The sequence below is a fragment of the Trachurus trachurus genome (assembly GCF_905171665.1).
Source record: "Trachurus trachurus genome assembly, chromosome: 13".
NCBI lineage: Eukaryota > Metazoa > Chordata > Actinopteri > Carangiformes > Carangidae > Trachurus > Trachurus trachurus.
This window is the reverse complement of record NC_139892.1, coordinates 13626343-13650884: the sequence shown is the minus strand read 5'-3', so window position 1 is coordinate 13650884 and position 24542 is coordinate 13626343. Positions and strand designations below refer to the sequence as shown.

The 24542-nt window shown below is 42.5% G+C and overlaps 1 protein-coding gene across 4 annotated transcripts in view; it reads left to right on the top strand.

Annotated features, from left to right (window-relative positions):
- The window catches only part of LOC310996419 (unconventional myosin-Ic-like), an 80009-nt gene that overhangs the window by 33113 nt on the left and 22354 nt on the right, over positions 1–24542 (top strand). For 2 of the 4 annotated variants that reach the window (XM_083985808.1, XM_083985810.1), the window contains 6 exons: positions 14199–14354; positions 15265–15380; positions 18855–19053; positions 20279–20359; positions 21627–21806; positions 23918–24016. In XM_083985808.1, the coding sequence (XP_083841934.1) occupies positions 14199–14354; positions 15265–15380; positions 18855–19053; positions 20279–20359; positions 21627–21806; positions 23918–24016 (831 nt within the window). Of the gene's footprint in view, positions 1–1283; positions 1459–4509; positions 4953–14198; positions 14355–15264; positions 15381–18854; positions 19054–20278; positions 20360–21626; positions 21807–23917; positions 24017–24542 lie in introns of those variants that run through there. The other 2 variants (XM_083985811.1, XM_083985809.1) reach the window with 2 other exon arrangements.

Sequence of the window (24542 nt, the reverse complement as noted above, 5' to 3'; positions counted from 1 at the left end):
AATTCATGCAAAACCGCTGATGCGTGTTCCCGTCGAGGGCTGTTTTTCGGCAAGCAGTCTCTGCATTTACCTCTAAAACAACTCTTAAAGGTAACAAACCTACTGCTATGACTATAGGGATTATGGCAATGGGCCAATTAGCCAAAATGTTGAACTATCCCTTTAAATCCTTCTCCGTAGCTCAAACTTTTAGAAGCGCCCATGTAGTCTCGTAAATGAAATGCACCTGTTGTGCCAATGGTGATGATGATGATGTCCCAACGTTGCATTCATGACAACGGCCTGTTGGCGACCAAATGACCCCAATATAAAAAACAATGTTTGGTTTGTCTCCATGGCCGCGACCTTTTATATCAGATCGTTTATTACCTCCGAGTTGTAAAGGACAGATTGAACGCTGTGTATTGTCTCAGGTAAAGTGTGTGAGTGTGAGGATGATCTGCTCGGTCAAATATTTACTGAACCAAAATACAAAATGCAGCTCTTTTGTTTTTGGATCATTTTTCATCAGAGTTAAGATCGTCCGTCTCTACCTGGTGCAGGTGTGGCCTGATTACACAACCTTATTGCTGCACCAGGTGTGTCCCGGGCTTGTCACAACAAAAGGCCGGGTTATAATGTGGGCTTTTATTTTGAAATTTATTTTACCTAATCTATTTTCTAACTTGCAGTTATGGTTGTGGATGTTAATGCATAGTTTTAATGCATAACCTTTAGACAAACTCTTCAATCATGAACAAACAAGTCCACTTGTTTATTATTATACACATCTCAATGTTTAATTTAAATTTGTACCATTTCATTTTTCTTCTCTTTTCGTTATTTATTTCTCAGATGATCTCACTTGCAAATGAGGTCTTAATCTCAACATAAATCCCCGATCCAGTGATTATATGTATATAATAGTTAGGGATTATGAAATATTATTAGTTTCCTGGTCGTGCACAGGGAGTGTTGGGGACCAGGAGCCGATTCAGTGTCGCCACCTTTTTCCTCGTGCAACTCAATTTGTTGATCGACTTTGAAAACAGTGGAAGCAAAAAGAAAAGAGTTGCATTTATTATGTATTTTCATTCAGTGTTTATAATTATTTAATATAATATGTTGTTGAATGTAGCTTTAATCTGTGCAGCGTCGGCCTCCTTCAGAGTCGGATAAGGGAGGGTTAAAGTCTGACAGCTGGGGGAGATACTGGTGGTCAGATTCAGCCCCTCCTCCCTCCAACTCAGCACAAATATGCTGCCTCAGCATGAGCCTGCAGAAACACGCACACACACACACACACACACACACACACACACACCTTTACAGTCTCTCTCTCTCCAGTCCAGAGTTGAGCAGGAATAAACCGACTGAATATGCGGTTGATGTGTCGGGTGTTAAACAGCTGTGAGTCTCTATCTTCTCCTGTATCTGTGGCTGTTTCCTGCTGTCTGACCGGTGTCTTCTCACACTGTGGTGAGAGAGAGACACACACACACACACACACACACACACACACACACAGAGAGAGAGCGTCTGGAAAACATTACTCAGATTCCTGCAGCAGGGGCTCTGATTATACTGGCAATGAAGAGGGAGAGAGAGAGAGAGACGGCTGGTTGGTGGAGGTTGGTGGAGGGAGGGGGGCATCAAACGAAAGGTTGATATCTGACACAGACACTGCTGAGCCTGATAGAAAGTGTGTGTGTGTGTGTGTGTTTTCTCTTCCTCGTCCTGAGCCGATGGCGATGGAGTTTATTTCCAGGAGTTTATTTTCAGGCATTTTGACGTCTGCCTCAGCAAAAACTTAATAGCCTATCTCCGTATTTAGTTTCCTTTGGTCCAGAAGAGGGCAGTGTGGAGGAGGAGGAAGAGTGTGTGTGTGTGTGTGTGTGTGTGTGTGTGTGTGTGTGTGTGTGTGTGTGTGTGTGTGTGTGTGTGTGTGTGTGTGTGTGTGTGTGTGTGTGTGTGTGTGTGTGTGTGTGTGTGTGTGTGTGTGTGTGTGTGTGTGTGTGTGTGTGTGTGTGTGTGTGTGTGTGTGTGTGTGTGTGTGTGTGTGTGTGTGTGTGTTTAAGTGTGTGTGTGTGTGTGTGTGGAGTTGTTTTCCCAGGGTGTGTTCTCCTGTATTGTCCCTAAACTTTCCCTCTTGATAAGAGACGGATGTTTCACCGGTTTGACCTTGAGCGACTCTTGTGCTGCTCGGATCAGACATGAAAACTGAGCTGAACTGATAAAATTATCTTAATAAAGATTTTTTTTAAAAAATCTAAATGGACGAGTGTGAAGAGACGAGCGACCTTGAACTGTGGAGCTACAATGATGATGATGATGATGATGATGATTAAATTAAACCTGCAGCTCTGGTCTGAGCCGTGTCCTCTGCAGGTCGGTGTAGATGGGAGTTGAACCAGCAGCCTCTTGTTTTCATTATGGGATGTTTCTCTCAGATCCTCAGGAAGTTGGACTGGTCCTAATGAGGCCTATAAACCCCGTGTTCCTGCTGCTGCTGCTCGGCTCTTTGAAGCTGCAGCCTGTGGCCTCGGACGCCCCGCTCCATCCAAATACGTCCTGAGCCCTTTTACATTGGGCCAGACGTTTTCTATCATAAAACAGTTAATCACCAGTTAATCACCTGCTTTTTATTTGCTCAAAGTGTATCTCAGAGGGATATTTTCAAAGGTTTAATAAAGGTCAGATACGCTGCTTTATGTAAATGAAACTTAATTATACATGAACCAAAATCAGAGACAAACATTCAGCTCAGAAACCTTAAATGGCATAACAATGAATCTCCAGCAGTGCGATGATATTTCAACTTTTTTTCTGACATTTTGAGATATCCGGAGTATTGTAATAATATATTGTGAGACATCATGATGTCTGCAACTGCAAATTATGACAAGACTGGAAAATTTCTGTTTGTTTGTTCTGGTATATTAAATTGATCATTGGAAAATAGTCATATGAGTTAGTATATGAGGAGATGAGCTACAATCGGGGACAGTGTATCTAATTAGGGCAACACAATTAAAACTCAATGTGTGAGATTTTCAAGAGTTGGAAAAGGTTGGAAACCACTCTCCCAGTCAACTGCTGGTGCAAATCGCATAGCTGCGATTCTTTTTGGTGATTGATAAAGGTTGTGCATTGTCACCAGTCTAAGTATTGTGTTGCTGCGGAGACGTCCTGGCCAACAGATCATATTCTCAAGATGTAAAAGGACAAGTTTATTTGAAACAAGACCTGACAAACATCACATCATCAAGCCTATTTTTGAAGTGAAAATGAAGCAAAAATCATCGTGCAGCCGTCGTCTGAAAGCTAAAAAACCCAAACAAAGTTCCTGACGTCCATAACGGCAGCTTGTGTCTGGATGGATTCAGACCAGGGAACCATTATTTATCTTAAACTAAGCTAAGCTGTGCCATTTGTCTCCAGCCTTGCGTACTTCGTAAGAAGATTCACTTTTATATTTATGTTACGATCTCATTATGATTTACTAAGATTTACTTTATCCCTATGAGCAGACACTTTCTGGCTCTTTGAGTTTACGAACACTTCAAACAAACCTTTATTAACGTCCTGAGCGTTGATCCAGCAGCTACTGTAGTGGAAACTCTTCTTCCTCTTTGTTCTCGGGAACACACGCCCTCCGCCTGTAACATGTCACTTTTTATTAGTGTTAACAAGCAGATGCATTAGACTGCTCCGGCCTTTGATCTGCACAAGGTGTGTGTCAGTGTGTGTGTGTGCTGCACTGCGCTGGTCTGGAGTAATTACACTCTCTGTAATGATATTGCACTAATGATGCTAAATCCATGTGCATGCACGCGTGCATTATTGTATATGTAGGTAGGTGTGTGTGTGTGTGATGGAGGGACTGTTGCCCGCTGCTTGTCTGGTTTCTGCCTCAGCTTGTAAATCACAGTGAGGTGGAGGGGGGAGGAAACTGTTTTGGCTCAGACTGATGATCACATATTGGCTCATGCTACATTCACTACTTAAGAGTTTCCCTGTTTCACTAAAGCCACGCTCGGACGCTCATACACTCGTTAGCCCAGGACACATTTTCTCCCCTTTCTCATCCTCTTCTTTGCACTCACAGGGGTGATGAGGGTTAGATAGATAGATAGATAGATAGATAGATAGATAGATAGATGGATGGATGGATGGATGGATGGATGGATGGATGGATGGATGGATGGATAGAATCTTAACGAGTGTATGTTTGCGGCATTTGCGTGTATGTGTGTGTATGGGAGGGGTCGGGCCTTTTTAACTTGTAAAGCACTTTGTATTGCATTTTATATGTATGAAAATGCTATATGAATAAATAAAGATTGAAGTTTTGAAGATAGATAGATAGATAGATAGATAGATAGATAGATAGATAGAGTGGTAGAGTGATAGAGTGATAGAGTGATCTGAAGTGTACACCCCTCCCTTCTTCCAAGAAAAGTGGAATTATGGGAAGTTTCTTAGGACTAAGTGCCTGTTGGATTGAGGAGGGCGACCGGGAATGAAGGAGAAGAGGGAGGGGAGGAAAGGGGGAGGAGGTGGGGGCTGAACGTGTCACCCAACATTGGGACTGTTTCCTCTGGAGGGAGGGAGGGAGGGAGGGACAGAATAAGCAGAAGAAGAAGAAAAGTGGGTGAAGTGAGTGGTTGAGGGAGAGAGGGAGAGGTGTGTGTGTGTGTGTGAGAGAGCAGCAGTAAGAGGAGAAGCTATGGCAGCTGGTTCTCAGGACGGAGCTGGGGAGAGCTTCTAAAAACAAACTCTCGGCTAAATAGTGGTAGTGACGAGGCGCTGGAGGAGGAGGAGGAGGAGGAGGACACACTCTTATAGCCGGACTATCGGCTCGCTGGAAACCAGAGGAGGAAAAAAAACAAAATAAAATACAAAAAAAAGAGAAAAAAGAAACTGAAAAGAAAATCAGTCGAACACAAGGAGCCATGAAGTACAGACCTCTGGTAAGACACTGAACCCTCACGTCTGTTTATCCTGCAGAACATGGGGCTTTTATTTTGTTAAATGTTTTATAGAGTTTGTGGAGAAACACTTTGTCTGCACGTGCAGGTTTGCTTTGAAGAGTGTGAGAGGTGAGAGGAGCGACCTGGGAGGTGGGCTTGCTGCTCAATTGCACATTTTTCTTGCCGTAGGCCTAATGAATTACAACATGCGTTTGAACTTCAAAGTCACAGGTAGCCTACGACTCGCAGTGATGCAGATTTTTCCTTCATAGCTGTTTTTAATCTCAGCGTCCCTCTTCACCTCGGCTCTGTATTTGTAGATCTGATGTGACTTCTATTTGTATTTGCATCTAGCCTATTTGATATTGGAGTAGGTGTGTCCTCGTCGTGTTTTCACTGCCCCGGGGCGAGGCAATCTCATGGTGGTGTGGTGTGGTGTGGTCAGGTGGCATTCTTTAGCATTCACAGAGAGTAAGAGTGTGTGTGTTAATGGAAGAAGTGTGTGTTGTATTGAATGATGATGATGATTGATCCTCTAGTGCTGTCTTCCTAATCCTCTATACTTAAACTTGTATGTTACAATCTGGCTCATGCATCCTCATCCATAAGGAACTAATCAGCTTTACGAGCTTCCTCTGCTTCTATAACATCAGTGTGTGTGTGTGTTTCTGTGTGTTGTGTGCAGTGAGATGCTGACTGACAGCTTTGTCATGACACTACAACAATACACTGAGATTCCTGACACAGCTGCCTCTGGGCATCTGAATCGGTTCAATAGGTGGTTAGTGTTGGGATGGGCTCGCCCTCCTCGGGCCGTCACTTTGTAGTGAGCTGGTTATAGGGCCGAGCTGTGGGTGGGTCAGGGAAAGTGAAAAGTGAAAGGCTGCTGAATAACTCAGAGAAGCAGTTTGTTTGTTACTAACATGAAAACCTCACTCCAATGTTCTTTCACTCAGTCATAAATGTCTCATAAACAATGATTAATGTGGGATTTGAAGGTTGAAAGTTAAAAGGAGAAATTGTGAAGGACTCATGTCGGTTTATAGTTGAGCTATTTCTGCTGCTAAAGCTAATGAGCATCTAGGTGAAACTGAGATGCCTGTCCAGTATGGATGAAAGCCTATTTATAAATATAGCATAGTTTATAATCAGGATTCTGTGATGTAGTTTTCTGTACCAACTCTATCACTCAAGAGTCAGCTGATAGCACAACAGTAAGTTTACTAGGATTTGGTACGAGTGTTGACAGTTGGTTAGGAGTGTTAACAGTTGGCTAAGAGAGTTAGCAGTTGGCTAAGAGTGTTAGCAGTTGGTTAGGAGTGTTGGCAATTAGCTGAGTGTTAGCAGTTGGTTAGGAGTGTTGGCAATAGCTGAGTGTTAGCAGTTGGTTAGGAGTGTTGGCAATAGCTGAGTGTTAGCAGTTGGTTAGGAGTGTTAGCAGGTGGCTAAGAGTGTTAGCAGTTGGCTAAAAGGTGTTAGCAGTTAGCTGAGTGTTAGCAGTTGGTTAGGAGTGTTGGCAGTTAGGAGTGTTAGCAGTTGCTTAGGAGTGTTAGCAGGTGGCTAAGAGTGTTAGCAGTTGGCTAAGAGGTGTAGCAGTTAGTTAGGAGTGTTGGCAGCCGGTTAGGAGTGTTAGCAGTTGCTTAGGAGTGTCAGTTGGCTAAGAGTGTTAGCAGTTGGCTAAAAGGTGTTAGCAGTTAGCTGAGTGTTAGCAGTTGGTTAGGAGTGTTGAGTTGGTTAGGAGTGTTAGCAGTTGGCAATTAGTGTTAGCAGTTGGCTAAAAGGTGTTAGCAGTTACAGTAGCTGAGTGTTAGCAGTTGGTTAGGAGTGTTGGCAGTTGGCCCAGAGTTGGGAGGTTGGGATTAATTATTTTATTTCAAATATTCAGTTTTAAAAAGGTTTAGCAGCCCCACGTGTTTGTATGTAACCAGAAGTAAGTTGAATACATTTCTTTTGAGTATGATCAATTTTAGCCTAATGCTGAATTTTAAAATATGTTGGGCTAAGAAGTGTTTACTCTTTGTTTACGAGTAACTTAGGCTAACAACAGATTTATTTCGACAAAAGAATCAAAGTCAGTATCAGTGCATCTCTAATCAATGGAGCCTTTTGCTATATTGTGGTTAATGCAGCTTCTTTTCACTGTTGGTGAAATTGTCCTTTTTACTTTTTAATATTAGTGATCCAGTGACAGGAGGTGAAAAAAATGTGAATGTTGTCTTTTCTCTCGCTCCCGGCCCCCCCACGTCTCCAGAGAGATCAAAGTTCAGGGTAAGCTATAGAGCACCACACCCAACACCCGGAGCTGCAGAGGAATTCATGAAGTGGTGACTTTGGTTGGTTTTGGTTTTGACTAACGTGTGGTGGCCGAGTGCCACATTAAACCCACTCTGTGGTGTTGTGTTGAGTTGTTTTGACCCACATGTCCTCAGGCAGGTTTGTGTCTGCAGGAGCTAGTCTCGTCCCACCTGTCTGACCGCCCACGCACTGTCTCCGCTAAGTCTGGCCCTATGTTTCCATGGTAAATCATCATCAAAATGTCAATGAACCTCCATCCTGTTGACATCATTTAGATTTAAGGTATTTTACTATAAGTTTTCAATGGAAGTTACCTGTGGGTGCATTTGTTATGATTTTGCAAAACCACTTCCCTGTTGAATGACGCCTGCAGTCGACCTGTGGCCACAATCATCAGCTGTTTCGTGGCTTCTGCCCGCATACACGTGGCATTGATGTGACCTGGTGACATTCACGACTCGTCTATTTGTCTCTACCACCCTGTGCAGAGTGGAGGAAGTCGAGTTGAAACATCAGCTCCAGACTGAACTCACTTGATCCACTGTGGAAAAATGTAGAAAAAGAGCAAAACGTTCTGCGAGTGGCTTCATCACAGCTGCACACCTCCGTCTGTCTCTCTCTGATTTTTAGTTTTTGTACAATCATGGCGAACAGAAGTCAGGAGAAGCTGGATTAAGTTCCTCTGCTGCTCTCTGCATATTTAACCTGGATCACATGCTCAGATATTTAATTCACTCTGGAGCAGGATGTGTTTGTTGGCTCTGTGAATCCTACTACATGAGGTCGTGTGTCATACAAGAAGGAAAATAATCATATTACAGTGTTCAAATATTTTTATGAACCTTGATATGAGACTTTGTGCTGATTCTTATTCAGTGTTGATGGATTAACAAAGTGCTTAAAGGGACAAACCAACAATTTTATACCAAAAGTTAATCTACAAATTCATTTTTTTTTAAAGCTTGAGAGACTTGAGACTTGAGAGACCAACACATTTTGTTATTTTAGTATTCAATAATAACGTTAATTAGTTAAACTGATTATTAAAATTGTGAATTTTTTAAAACTGAATCATTGTAATCAGCTGTAGATAACTTTAACATAAAACAAACAGAATTAAAAGAGAAATGGTGCAAAATAAATAGAAGCAAATCTATAAATCAAATCTATAGATTATTAGAAAACAAACTTAGACTTTGCTCAGTGAAGCACATTGAGCAGATTCAGATCAGTGTACCGGTACGTTAAATGCTGCATTGTTTACTGCAGGTTAATGTGTCTTTAAACTCTCTCTCCCCATTAACCAGCTCCCTCCCTGAGCCGCTGTACGGACCGCTGAGAGCAGCAGGGTACAGCAGGTTTACGTAAACACTGTGACACCTGAGCTGTGCGACTTCGCCCGGGGCGACGTAAAGGTCAAGGAGAGAGCTGCTATTGTTCTCCGACCGGCTGCACCATCAAATCCCTCGGCTTTCTCCCCCGTTTCCCTGCTCGTCTCGGCTCAGCTCGGCTCGGGTGCAGACACTCGAAAAGGAGCAGAAACATAAATATAAATGTACAAAAGGTGCAGAAAACACATGGAGACGAAGTGAAAAACCAGAGTGTTGTGCTGCACATTTCACTACCTCCACACAGACCAAAAATGTTTCCACAGCACAAATTCATAGTGATTAATAATAAACTGTTACTGAGGCAAAAATGATTTTGTTAAATGAAAAGAAATGATTTAGTAGAAAAACATGTTTTGATTCCTCAAAGACTCAGAGCAGCACAATAACATCTGCTAATTAGCACCAAATGCAAAGTGCAGCTGGGGCTGATGGGAATGCCATCAGGTTTTTGCAGGTATTTGGCCGTAAAACTTGATTCAAATTCAGAAAAAAAAAACTTTATTTATCTCCGGGGAGCTATTTGAAGGCGGAGAGAGAGCAGGCTGAGGCAGCAAGTAAAAAAACAAGAAGAAAACAATAACACCAGTGCATCTCCAGACAGTAACAGTGTCAGCAGATACTGTGGCAAATGAATAAATGTACAATAAATGTACAGCAGATGATCAAGAGATGGATCACAAAAAAGCAGCAGATAAAAAAAGGGGCGTGTCCCAGGAAACTTGTCTGTTGCGTTGTGAGTTTTGTGCAGGGCACGTGTTGTCGAAGTGATGAAGTTGTGCAGTGTTTTGAGCTCTCAGGGCCACCGTACTCTGGTGTGTATCAGTAAATGCCGAATGTGTGACGATAGCGATCAGATAAAAGTTGAGATGCATCTATCTGGCAACCTGGGATCGGCTTATTGGCTGATACCTCATACTGATTCAATCAATACCACTGTTGAATTAATAAACTGTTTTCCTTCCCATGTGGAAGACAGTGAAGGCATCACGCTAAAACATCATGGATCCAGCCCCATTATCGGATTCCCGATCTAACTGTTTAGTCAATATGTGGGCCGATATTCAGTCTTTATATCAGATCGTTTCATCCCTAGTGGAAAGTCAGGAGATCATCAAAGCTTTGTCGTCTGGGGGGGGCGCGAACATGTGCAGCAAATATCAGGCCAGTGCATCTGAACTCGTCCTGGTGGTGGTTGTGCAGATGTTTCAGAAGCCCCTGTAGGACTCTGATGATGATGATGATGCACACGCTGATCCAGATCGTAACAAACAGTTCACTGTGAGTTTCCACCTGCTCACGACTGACTCCAGTCACGTAGCCGCGGCCTCGGCCCCCGTCCGTCCGTCCGTCCTCTCCAGGTCTCCTCCCGAGGCCCCGGCTCCACACTGACTCGCTTTCTGCTGCTCAGGATCTGGAAAACATGACGACATGTAGGAACCGGGGGCAGGCGGGCAGCGGGCACATACTGTAACTCTGGTGTGTTCCTGAGAGCGGGTGGAGGTCCGGTTTGTGCGGCATTACACGCAGGAAAGCCAAACAGTGAAAGCGGCATTGGAAAACAATGAAGTCATGGAGAGAGAGAGAAAGAGAGAGAGAGAGAAGTGGAGGAGAGATAGGAGGTGTAGACCAGGAAGAGGTGAGGACATACATCTCTGGTTTCTTTCCTCTGGGGCGCCGTAATGTTTGGAGGGGTCTGTAATAAACCGTGACACCTTTGTGTAAATGAATGTCAGTCCTCTTCTTCCTCCTTCTCCTCCTTCTCCTCCTCCTCCTCCTCGTCTCGGAGCTTTAACCTGCTCCCACATCGTGAAATTCCTGCAGCAAACATTTTGCTTTTCCCAGGAAAACCCAGCTCAGCTACACAGGAAGTCCTATGTGTACAGTCTCACTTGTGTCCAGCTGCAGAAACAAGTTTTCACGAGCGGCATCGGTTTGTTATCAGAGCACCGCCCATTAATGTTTGATTGACAGGTGCGAAAGTGTTAGTGTAAGTCTCACACACACACATTTAAACACACACACACACACACACACACATCCACAGCTGCAGTTTCTTTGCTTTCTGTGGAGATGTGTGAAACAATAGGTCAGCAGAGATCGTGACGTCCAGCCGTGAGAGGAGCTGAGGAGTCTGGGATAAAGTTACAACGAAGCCCGAACCCTCAGTATCACAAACATGTTGTCTCTCTCTTTTTTTTTTTTTTTCTCTTAAAATTATAATCTGTGAGAAAAAGATTTAATCCGACAGTAAACTGACGAGCAGCTCGTCGCTGAGGAAGGTTCGAGCCAAACAAACAGACTCGAGGTCGTTTTAACCAAATGGTCTGATCCTTATGTAACTGATGATGATGATGATGATGATGGTGTGAACACAGAGGAGAGGAGATGAAGACGTGCAGTTTGTCTTCATCTCACAGCTCAGTGTGGCTTCTACTGGAAAAATGAATCAATAGACAAAAAGAGAGAAAACATTGTGACTGGTTGAGAATGAAAAAAAAATTGCAATATTGATATTAGAGCTGTCAATCAATGACAAATATTTAATTCCTGGCTATATATTAGTTCAAAATGCAGTGTAAAGAGATATTTTCCAGTGTTTACTAATGGACAAAAACCTGCTAAATAGGTGTATGTTATTGTGTTTTAGACGTAGACACAGATTTGTGATTATAATATTTTATCTTTAAGTGAACATTTCTGCAGCTGAGCAGTAAAACTATGAATAAATTAAATATGAAAAATGCTGAATATGGCTGGAAATGATGTGATTTATTCAGTGTCCGAAGCTGCAGAAACTTAACCCAGCTCTGATTTAAGACGACAGCAGATGGAAACACTGAATCACATCCATATAACAGTGAGAAAACCAACATAGAAATGTAGTTAATCACCTGACAGAGTCTTAATGACCTCTCCTCCTCCTCCTCCTCCTCCCTCTGTTCCTTCTCTTCCTGGTCTGATTCACCTTGAAACTGCAGATCTCATAGTTTGAGCCACACTGAGGAACATGCACTGATTATAATAATGATAATAATAATCAGTGCATGTTTCTATTTAGAGATGTTTAATGTGCGAGAGTAAAAGCTTCGGCCTCTGAACCGATGAGATTAAATGTTCCACACTTTGGATTTGTGCCATTGTTGTTGTGTCCTGGATTAACAGCAGTAGAAGAGATAAAACAGAGAGAGGCACCATCATCATCATCATCATCATCATCATCATCATCAGGTATATTGAAAGCTGGTTCAGTTAATGAAGGAGCGTTAACACTCTGCAGGACTGGATCATGTTTTCAGTTTAGACACACGGGGTCAGCAGCAGCAGCAGTGGTGGCGTCCCGTCCTGTCCCGTCCCATCGTCCCACGCTTCCTCCCCGTCCCGTCTGTGTGTGTGAGAGTGAAGCACCATGGGAGCTTCTTTTGAAACACAGGGATCAAACATATTCATGCATACTTGTGTGAAATCCGACCAAGATGTCGTTCTCGTCCTCGTGCACGCGCGTGATTCACCGCGCTCGGCTCCGCGCTGTGTGGAATTTCAGGGAGGATTGTGAACTTTCCAGCTCCAGTCATCATTCATTCCCTCTATCCTCTTTTCTCCTCCCTCCCTCCCTCCCTCCCTCCCTTCTTCTTCTTCTTCTTACATCTTCCTCTTATGTATTTGTTCTCAGCTCTCACACACAGCACTAATTAATATCTTCTCTCCTCCCTCATGATTTCTCCTCTCCCTCTTTCGCCATCTCATCTTTGCGGCCTCCTGAGGGACGAGGACGACTGTTGCTGCATAACACGACAACAACACCTGCTGTACTTAGTGTGTGTGTGTGTATGTGTGTGTGTGTGTGTCAGTCTCTAGCATCCAGTGTCTAAACTTGTGTTGGGTTACAGTCCGGTCCAGCTCGGTGCGATTTAAACATGGATGTGGCAGATATTCGTAATCTCATGCGTAAAACTCAGGCCTCGATTTTAGAGAACGGCTTCCTGGACACACGTATCAACGAGCTCAAACATGTGAGTGCTGCACTTTAACTTCCTGTGCAAAGTCGGTGCTCGGTGTGTTTATATTTACAGTATAAGTACGAGAAACCCGGGTGGGGTTTTCTTTTCTTGCACTTTGGTCAAAGTGATAACTTTTAGAGGGTTTGGCTCGGTGTGTCAATTTTCTAGGGGTGTCGCCCGTCACTGGAGGTCCGTCTGCTTTAAAGGCGTACAAACCCAAAAGCTTTGTTTTGTTGCATGTGTGTGAATGAATGTGAGATCTGTGAGCGGCTGCTGGACGTCAAACTGTGTCTCTTGGCTCCGAGGTGAATGTGCTCCATTGTGGGGTAAGAAAAGAAAGAAAGAAAGAATAAAAAGCTTCTGCCTGCGAGCTGCTGGGAATCGGGACCTTCTCTAAAGTCCTGAAAGATGTGACGGGAGCTTGTGGGACAGGAAGGACTCGCTGAACCTTAGAGATTTATTTGTGCATAAAAATGTTTCTGCTGCAAAAAAAGAGAAAAAGTTGTTTCCAGGATGCATCTGTTTATTGCATCAGCTCGTGATGATTTGACCTTAAACTTTAGATCTGAAACAACAGGACATGATGTAAAAGTGTTTCTCCTGTGTAAAGCTTTAGAGTTAGAAATTAGCAGTTACCTACTTTTAAAATGCACAAAACTAAATAATTTCTAATGAAATTAGATAAATTATGTTAAAATAATACGCACAAAACAATCAAATATGAGTTGTATTATATTTTATAATGATACAGAATTGATTGCTGCTTTTCCTTATTGATTATTCTCGCAAACTAGAACAAGACACCTGAACGCATCGGCTCAGATGCCTAGATGAACTGTAATCAGCATATTCTCGCTATTTTTCATGTATTTATTATATAATTTTTGATATTTTATAAATTAAATGAAGATCAATGATGAAAAAAATTGATATACTTAATATAAATATAATTTTTAGTTTCAGCCCGAGTTGGATTAATAGTTTTTTAAAATAAAAAGCTTTGAATTTAAGTCAATGCAGAGAATATTAACTGTGGAAAACACTTCAGCTACTATTGAAAGCAGGACCAGTGCTGATTATTATGGGATGAGCGTAAATGAAAACAGGTGTAACAGCAGCACAGGCGGAGGAGGAGCAGTCGTATGTTGAAATCGTGTATAACTTTGTTGTCGTTGTCGTGTGTTTTATTGTTTATTAGTTTAAAACTTTTCATTTGGAAGCAGCAGGTTTTGTTGTTTCTCAGCGAAGCTTTGTCACTGTTTATATAATATCACATTAAATCAAATAAGCTCCACCAACAGGCTGATGTTTGTTTGTTTTCACAACAGGTAAATTATTACTTTCTATCTGAGTTCAGTCCTTCAGATTTTCTTTTCTCTCCTCGCTCCTTCTCCTCTAATGAGGATGGATCATGTGTCGACTTCCACTCCCTCCCCTTCTCCTTGTTTTTTCCACTTTCTCCGTCCCTGAGACAGACTGAGGAGTGTGATTGATGAGGTGTTTATGTACTGTTGTATATTCACAGTCACTAACCCCGCCCCCTCTTCTTCTTCTTCCTCCAGGTGGTGGCGAGTGACGGGGTGCGGGCTATGATGGAGTCGGCCCTGACAGCCAGAGACCGGGTGGGGGTGCAGGATTTTGTCCTGCTGGAGAACTACACCAGCGAGGCGTCGTTCATCGAGAACTTGCGCAAGCGCTTCAAAGAAAACCTCATTTATGTGAGTAACGTGGTATATTACAAAAATATTAAAGGTATTAGAGGTAAATCTCCTGTGTTGATTCATAAGAAGATGTATCTGTGTTTGTAAGAGCCAAAAACCACCTCAGTGTAGTTTTCCATCTCCTCTCTGGAGCTCTAGTAATAACAAGTCAGTGTCAGCCAATCAGAAGAGAGGAGGTGGCTCTGAGACTCTCTTCTGATTGGCTGATTGTTTTCTAAAGTGATCCAATACAAATCAGAGCAGATTTCATAATAAAAGCACTCAGAGAAACAAAATCCTGCAAGTGTTGGATGGATGGTGGGTCCAGGTGGTGAGGGGGCAGGGCTTAGGCGCCTGCTTTGCTGTGACATCACAAAGTGACAGGAAGTCCTGACGGCTGGTTTTAAGGCTCAGTTTCTGAATACAGGCTGTGTGCATTTCTCTGTGGACTGAGACTTTGATACTTTCACAGTATTAATATAGAACCTAGAGCTGCTTTATAATCACACTACACACTGACATCTACCTTTATACTGTATGGAGCTTTAACACAAACATCTACCTTTATTTTGAAGGAGCCTTAATACAAACATCTACCTTTATACTGTATGGAGCTTTAATACAATCATCTACCTTTATTTTGAAGGAGCTTTAATACAAACATCTACCTTTATTTTGAAGGAGCCTTAATACAAACATCTACTTTAACTGGTTATCAAAGAATTGTGACTAACATATGTTAACGTAGCTTTTATATTTCTCTCTTATCATCATTATTATCATTATCAGTCAGTATAAGTGTTGATATCTCTGTAGCTGTGATAAGCTGGTGTCAAGAGCCTCTAAGTGTTTATTCAAGTGTTTCTTCCTTCTTTGGTATAAACTGTCATTACAGTTTTTAACAGAGTTTATCTTCTTCCTCAATCAGACCTACATCGGTTCAGTGCTGGTGTCGGTGAACCCGTACAAAGAGCTGGAGATCTACACCAAGAACCACATGGAGCGATACCGCGGGGTCAACTTCTACGAGGTCTCACCACACATGTAAGTAAACACACATCAGTGCACAGAGCTCGGCCGTACATCAACTTTACATTATCTGTATTCAACTGGCACAAAGGGTCAAAGGTCATGAAAGAGACAAATGGAGAAAAAACATTGGAATTTAGTTACAAAATCTGTCAAGATACATTTTTGGTGATGGATTATGTACAGTACTGGACACAATTAATCATAATGTTTGTTTATAAAGGATAAATGTGTCATGTATTGTCAGCACCATCAGTGTTGTGTTAATATTTACCAACAGATCATATTCTGCAGACGTAAAGGGACATTTTTGTTTGCTAGAAGACCCAAAATGAATCACTTAATCTACATTTACTGGTGAAAATGACTAGTAAAAATTTTGCTCTCCATCTGAAATTGCAATTTCTACCCATATAATCACAGGACAATGTCGCTTTTGCATATTTTGCTAATTAAAATCAATCTGTCATGTTCATTTTCTAGTGACAGATTACATACAGTGCCATGCGATGATGCTCTGCACAATTAATCGCAATGTAATCTCAGTTTTTGTTAAAGGGACAACGAGGAGTTTCTATTCGGTTATAAAAAAGTCTCACGTTAATGTGGATGAATCTCCGCTACCCACACTTGTTAATGGGCCCATTTTCGATAAATATATCGTTCTGTCTCTATCGTTATTTTGTTATTATTAGTGGTGGCGGAAGTGCTGGTCGAGCCGACCAGCGTTTCCTTCGTTGCGAATCATGAGAATAACGCAGCCGCATCGCCGTTTATGGTCGGAACTACGGTGGTATGTGAACCTCTTTGAACCTCTGACTTTAATTATTGATGAATGAAAACATGAGTCCGTCTTGCGCCGGTCAAAGAAATGTACGGTGCGCGCGGAGGCTCATAAATGTAGTGTGAAAACGCTTCGCTTTTCCAAAACTCCTCGTTGTCCCTTTAATAAAGGTAAAACATATGGTACAAGACCCACCAAAAATCATTTCCATATGGTGCAGTCCACGGTTTAGGCTTCAAAATAAAAGTGAGAATCCTTTAAAATGAGTAATTAACTTCATACAAAGTTCATTAAACAGAAATAAACTAAATCGAGTCAGCAGATTTGTCCTTTAAACCAGCAGCAGGTCTCCTCAGGTCACGTCTCCAGCCACTCGACACACAGACACACTCACAGTTTGTTAGTTTGTTTGTTCCTGAAACCTAAAAATACGAGTGTGTTGCAGCTTTGTGAGTCTCAGCCTGACATAACATCTGCTGCACCTGAATGTTGTTTTTGTGGGAACATGTGAAAACGTCATGTTCTCGTGGTCGGTCGCCGTCAGATGCTGAGACGTCGGTTCGTGAGCCGAGTGTTTGTTTGTTGGAAACGTCGCCACAGGAATGACGAGGGAATTCCCTGTTAAATCCCTGCAAACAATCGAGCACATTATAGAGCCGGGGTGGCGTCATCCAAAGATTTCAGAGTCTCTCACTAACTCTTTCTCCACGGCTGGGTTTTTTTTTTTTTTTTTTTTTTTCCTCCTGTCGAGTGCAGGGTCAATGTTTTCTCTCCCTGAGTGGAAAGAAAGATGCTTTGGCAAAGAGATGAGGAGAGAAAACAGGGGAGGGAGAGGTGGAAGGAAAAGTAAGCAAATGATGATGGTACCAGGCGAGAGGTTTCCTCCCCAGAGAGGGAATTCCTCTGACCTGAACCTGAACCTGACCCCCCTCCTCCACCACCATGAGTACACTACACCGCACTACACACACATATATACCGGTATATACTGTACAGATGTTTTTATTTTCCAGCAATTAGTCAGGTGTCAGAAACGTGTCCGAACAGGCTGAAACAACGGAGAAGTGACACATGAGAGCAGCTGCAGCCCTGTGTGGAGCGGTGGGTCGTACTGGTTCATACTGGGAGAGTCTGTCACAAGAAGTCAAGTTTAGTTTAAGTTTAAAGTTCAGTTTAAGTAAAAGCAACTGTAAAGTTAAGTTGAGTTAAGTGTAAAGTTTAGTTTAGTAAGTAAAACCAACTGTAAAGTTAAGTGTAAAGTTTAGTTTAATGTAAAGTTTGTGTAAGGTAAAGTTTAGTTTTATTTGAAGTGAAAACATTTCCTCTAAACTTAAGTTTAGTTTATACTACAGTTTGGTTTAAAGTAAAAAAAAAAATAACTGTAAAGTTAAGTTGAGTTAAGTGTAGTTTAAAGTAAAGTTAACTTTAAAGTAAAGTCAAGTTTAAAGTTAAGTTACATTTCATTTAAAGTTTAGTTTAATGTAAAGTTTGTGTAAGGTAAAGTTTAGTTTTGTTTGAAGTAAACTTTAGTTAGTTTATACTACAGTTTGGTTTAAAGTAAAGTTTAACATTAAGTTAAATTTAATGTAAATGTTTAGTTTAAAGTAAAGTTCAGTTTAGATAAAGGAAACCTTAGTATAGGTTAAAATTAAGCGTAGCGTTAGTTCTGGCAGGCCATGACGTCAAGCTCTTAATCAGCACAGCCTAACTGTCTTCACCTGTGCAGATCAGCTGATGGCTCAGCTGACTCCCCGTGGCTGCTTCGTATTGGGGAATTGCATTCAGAGCGCGCTATTTAAACTACTCTAGCCCGACATCACCTCCCTTGCTGCTGCTGCTTCCTCTGCCGGCTTTTTTGCAACCCACCTCCACCCCAGCTCCTCCTGTCATTGTATCTTGTTGGTTGCTCTGCTCTGTCTGGGTTTTCTTTGCTGCTGCGCTCCCTGCTTATGCCGTTCATGATGGCTCGTGAAGGGCAGGAAGGTGCTCTTCCTGCCTCAGGCTTTCCACGCAAGCGCGTGGAAGAGCAGGGGGTCCCAGAACAGTACCATACCGCCAAACTAAACTGTGCAAGTAAATAAATATTATTTTGACATAGTGGTCCTGACAGAACTAAAGTTAGGTCTGAAGTAAAGTCAAGTTTAAAGTAAATTTTAGTTTTTAAGGTTTTGTTGCTGGAAAATGGAAAAAAAAAAACAGGATAAGTGACAGAACAAGATAAACTTATATATCAGCAATGTAATTGAAATATGTATTTCCATTTTTCATTCTGCTCCATTTAGACTGTTGAGGATAACCCTAAGTTTCTAATATTTAATAAATATGTCGTAAACTCTTTCTTCCCTGATATTTTTCTCAGAGCAGTTCAAACTTGGCACCAACTTGTTTCCATGTTCACACACAGATTCTGTCACATGTTTCGTTCTCGAAGCACGATTATTATTATTTCACTCGACTCCATTGTCTGAACTGTTTGTTTTGTCTGGATTTGTTTGGTGTTTTTAGATAAATATTGTTTGAGCCTTGAACCTGGGCTGCTGTGATAATGACTCGAACTTTGCACGTTACTCACTCTCACTCAGTTACTGTGAATGTTGAGTGTTATTTCATATTCATTACATCATCAGAGTCCAAACCACCTGAAGACCTCCTCCTCTATATGATGATCAATATTATGTCTGACCGTCCATCTCTCCGTCCTGCAGCTACGCGGTGGCCGACAACTCGTACCGCTCCATGCGGACGGAGAGGAAGGACCAGTGCATCCTGATCTCAGGGGAGAGCGGCGCCGGGAAGACGGAGGCGTCCAAGAAGATCCTGCAGTACTACGCCGTCACCTGTCCGGCCAGCGAGCAGGTGCAGACCGTCAAAGACCGGCTGCTGCAGTCCAACCCCGTCCTGGAGGTGAGAGCGCCCGGGTGATGCTGTAATGTTTTATTGTCTTGATGAAGGTCCATAAAGCTCTGATGTTTCTCTGAGTGCAGCATCGGATCGATAGAGGGACTCAGAGTGGCACAGCAGAAGAAGAAGAGCAGTTTTTATTGATCAGTATTGATTGATCTGCACATTTATGTCTCATATTCTCAGTTCAATTCTCCTCCACTCTGATGAATGAACTGAACTTTCTCTGAGTTCACTGGGAGATTATAAAACTAAAACAACTGATTATGAATCATTTAATGATTAAAACTGAAACTGCAGTTTTGCCAAATGCAGGATTCAAATCACAGAGGCTGCGGTTTTCAATTAATGAAAGTAAACTGTGTCACAACTAGGGTTGTAGGAGGAGTAGTAGTAGTAGTTATATCTACACAATTTGATGGGATCAATCACGTCTAATGACTTCTTTTCTTAAGATAAAATGACAGAATTAATGCGGAATAATTTAAATGAGTTTAAATCAATTATTTAAATTCAAATACTGTTGTTTAATGTTGTTTAAACTTTCACAACAAACCATAAATGAATCATTGTGATGCTGCAGAGAAGAAAACATGTTTGTTTGGTATAAAACCGAACTCAAATTCTACATTATCACCAATTTAATATATTTTTTAAGTAAAAGTCTGATGCAAAACTGATGATTTCCACTGTAATCACAAGTCTTATTGCAACAGAAGTATCAGATGTTCTTATTTTTCCAGCCTTAGTGTCTGTCACTTGTTTATAAACATGTAAAAGCATCATGTTGCTCTGAGGTCGACGGCCTCATGAACTCGTCTCAGTCTGAAAACACTCAGAGGTCAAACTGACGTTCAGCAGATCAGTGATTGTTTCTGTGTTTCAGACTGAAGACGATGTCGGACTTCACTGAGGCGCTTGTTTTGATGTCTGGCATGTCTCAGCCAGATGCTTTCCAGATGTGTTTACGTGTGTGTGTGTGTGTGTTTACGTGTGTTTATGTGTGTGTGGTTGCTCTACACCCTGTGATCTGTGTCACTGTCCCAGACAAACACCGCAGGGTTTCTAACACCTGCATTTCCACGGTTACTCTAGCGCCATGACACTTTTCCTTCTCTGCCTTGTTATCTCTCCTCCTCTTAATCTGTCAATCATCATTCCTCCCCCCTCCCTCCCTCACCCTTTCCCTCCCTCCCCCCTCTCTCTTTATCCCTCTCTCTCTCTCCAGGCCTTCGGTAATGCCAAGACGTTGCGTAACGACAACTCAAGCCGCTTTGGCAAGTACATGGACATTCAGTTTGACTTCAAGGTGAGTGCAACGCTCTGGTTTTTACACCTGCAGCAGCTTTTAGCAGCGACTGAACCTCGTCCAACTAACAAAATCAGACGAGAAGAACCAAAAACACAGTTCGTGTTCCCTCCTCGCCTTAAAAAACTGATCTCCTGCTGATTATCTGGAGTTTAATCCAGTCGTTCCCAACCTTCTTGTCCAACCAAGAGTACATCCTCACTCATACGTGGTGTTGATGATTCTCCAAAAGTGGTCATATAAAACGTAACACAACTGATTATGAAGTGAAAATCATTTTAATTTCTCTCTTCAGTTTGTACAAAGACATTTTACACATATTCTGATGCATTTCAGTTGTTTCTGGCTATTTTGGTGTTTGTCGTGGCCAAATGTGTCTTCACACAGTTGTAGGATTGTCACAATACTAAAATTTAAAACTCGATACCAATAGCCAGGAAAATATTTGATACATCTTTTTTTTTCTTCTTTTTTTTCCATTATTTTATTCTTATTTTAATGAAAAGGAACTAAAACATGTGTTTTATTTTTATTTTTTATTATTAAATAGAAAAGCTAACTCTAAGTTGTGTAATTTCAGAGTCTAACGTGTTACTATAATTTCATTACATTCATCATTACAATGCATTAGGGCTGCAACTAACGATTATTTTTATTATCGATTATTTAAACGATTAATTGATCAGTTGTTTGGTCAATAAAATGTTAAAAAATGTTAAAAAGATGACGTCCTCAAATGTCTTGTTTTGCCCACAAACCAAAGAGATACTCAGTTTATTGTCATAAAGGAACAAAAAACCCCAGAAATATTCACATTTAAGAAGCTGAAATCAGAGGATTTTGACTGTTTTTCTTTAAAAAACTCCCCAAACTGATTATTAGATTATCAAAATATTTGACAATTCATTTAATAATCGATTATTGTGCAAGCCACAATACTTTTGATTACCGTACAGAGCCACAGGTTGTTGTCTTCTTGGGGGAACTAGTTGTGGTGCGCGCGTGTGGCTGATGAAATGACCGGGAATATTTATTTATCATCTTGGAAATAAATGAATGTTTCCACGTAGCTCCTGCGTCCTTCTGGCGTCACGTCACTTTTACACAAACTCCTGCTCGATCTATAAATCCTGTGTCGAACCTGCATGTTCTGCATGTTCACATGGACCCTCCTCAGTACCCCGGCCTTACCCCCTCCTCCTTCTCCTCCTCCTCCTCCTCCTCCTCCTCCCTCCGCCCCCCCCTCTGGCCTCTGTCCCGTCGCCAGGGCGCGCCGGTCGGCGGCCACATCATCAACTACCTGCTGGAGAAGTCGCGCGTCGTCCACCAGAACCACGGAGAGAGGAACTTCCACATCTTCTACCAGCTGATCGAGGGCGGAGAGGAAGATCTGCTGAGGCGGCTCGGCCTGGAGAGGAACGCCCAGCAGTACCAGTACCTGGTCAAGGTACGCACGCAGTACTAGTACTACACTCACACAGCAGTACCAGTACCTGGTCAAGGTACGCACGCAGTACTAGTACTACACTCACACAGTACTGTTACTACGCTATGAAGTAGTTTTACTACAGTCTGAGGTACACTTACTACAACCCTGAGGTACTTTTACTACAGTTTGAGGTACTTTAACTACAGTCTGAGGTACATTTACTACACTTTGAGGTACTTTTACTACACTTTGAAAGGCCAATCAATGTTATTTTCAGGCAGTTATATGAAAGAAAACAATAAAAACATACACAAAGGTGAACATGTCGGGCTTTTCATAGACAGAAAACATACAATAACACTACAAATATAGAATAAACTAAAGAAAAAGCTGCTTCACACTGAATCTGTTTTATTTCCTGTCATCTCTGATCTTTGTCACATTAAACACTGAGAATGAAACTTTAAAAAAGAAAGAAGTTCCTGGTTTTAAGTTTTATATTTACTCAACAGAAGTGATGTTGTTCACATGAGGAGTGTCAGAGTGTCTCGGTGTGGTGGACGCTGTGGTCGTGGGTGTGGAGGTGAAAATATCAAACACATCAGTGTGTTGACGGGAAACTGAGTCGAAACAGTGACGGCACATCAGTCCACCACAATGAGGTTGCTCTTTTAAAGAATGGTATAAGAGGCACCAACTCATCCTTAAAGGGATAGTTCACCCAAAATTCAAATTTCACTCATTATCTACTCACCAGTACAGTGGGGGCTCCGTGCAGCACTGCATGTCCATATGACCGTCCAAATCTCGCTTGGACGGACCAGGAAGAGGAGCTTCCGCTGCAAACAAGCTTAAAATATATACTTATTTAATTTTTTTCGGGACAATTGTTCATGTCGGGGCTTCAATACAAGAGGGACATTACAGACGAGCACTGTGGAGGTATTTGGATGTTTTTTGGTGTGTCTTTTTGGACGAAGAAAAGTGAGCTCCGGTTGCAACCGTCATATGGACATGCAGCGCTGCACGGAGCCCCGCTGTAACTCAGAGAAGGCACGGAGGACTCTGAAACTTCTCCCAGCCCTTAGTCCACATGAGGGTGAGTAGATAATGAGTGAAATTTGAATTTTGGGTGAACTATCCCTTTAACACCATTAAAACAAATGAGACGATCTTTGATCCTACAGTAGGGAGGTGAGAGTACATGACCCTACAATCCTACATGATCCTTCTCTTCTCTTCTCTTCTCTTCTCTTCTCTTCTCTTCTCTTCTCTTCTCTCCTGTCCTCCTCCTCCTCTCCTCCTCCTTCTCCTCTTCCTCCTCTCCTCCTCCTCTCCTTTCTTATCCTCCTTCTCCTCTCCTCTCCTCTCCTCCTCTTCTCTCCCCTCCTGCCCTCTCTTCTCCTCCTCCTCCTCCTCCTCCTCCTCCTCCTCTCCTTTCTTATCCTCTTCCTCCTCCCTCCTCTTCCTCCTCCTCCTCCTCTCTCCCCCTCCTCCCCCTCCTCTTCCTCCTCCCTCCTCTTCCTCCTCCTCCTCCTCTCCTCCTCCTGCCCTCTCCTCCTCTTCTCTCTGCTCCTGCCCTCTCCTCCTCCTCCTCCTCCTTCTCCTCCTCCTCTCCTCCTCCTCCTCTCCTCTCCTCTCCCCTCCTCCTCCCTCCTCTTCCTCCTCCTCTCTCCTCCTCCTCCTCTTCCTCCTCCTCCTCCTCCTCCTCCTCCACCACCTCTGTGTCCCAGTGGGAGTTTCTGTTTAAGAGGCAGAGAGAGGATCAGTCCTTAGGGAGCAGAGCTGCCTGAGGGCTACACACACACACGCGCACACACACACACACACACACACACACACACACACACACACACACACACACACACACACACACACACACACTAACAGTTGTTTATGTTCCATCTAAATCTCTGTTTACGTTTCACACCGGCTCTAGTTTTCACCTCTGATGGTTTTAACACGACGACGACGTCATCGTTGTTGGGGAACAAAGAAGAAGTTAAACCAGAGCTGCTGCTGCTTCAGTTTGTTTACCTGTGGTTTCTGTGTGTGTGTGTGTGTGTGTGTGTGTGTGTGTGTGTGTGTGTGTGTGTGTGTGTGTGTGTGTGTGTGTGTGTGTCTCTCAGGGTAACTGTCCCAAGGTGAGCTCCATCAACGACCGCAGCGACTGGAAGGTGGTGAGGAAAGCTCTGAGTGTGATCGGCTTCAACGAGGACGACGTGGAGGTGAGGAGCAGCTGATCAATGAGTCTAATCCGGTCTGATCGGGTTCAATCGAGTCTGATCGAGTCCGAGTCGTGTGAATCTAAACCACAGATGTTTGTTTTCACATCTGGAGTTGTGAACGAAAGAAAAACAGGAGCAGCAGCGTTGTGTTTCCATGTGAAGCTCCTACAGCCTGAATGTTCTCCTCCTCTGTTCAAACTGTTTATCTGAAACTATGAGGTTACATTTTATCAGTCGATCGTTGATAATCATTAATAATCAATAATTAAACACAGGCAACACAATATAGAACGTCTCTCTGATAATAGTTAATAGTTAATTATTGATTGATCCTCTGTGTTCGTTAACGACCATGAACAGTGAAGTATTCGTCTCCATGAGCCTGTTTCTGTCCCAGCTCTTTGCAGCGTGTGTGTGTGTGTGTGTGTGTGTGTGTGTGTGTGTGTGTGTGTGTGTGTGTGTGTGTGTGTGTTTTTATATGGTGAGAAGTTTTATTTGTGCTCAGCGTGGGAGTCGTCCTCCATGA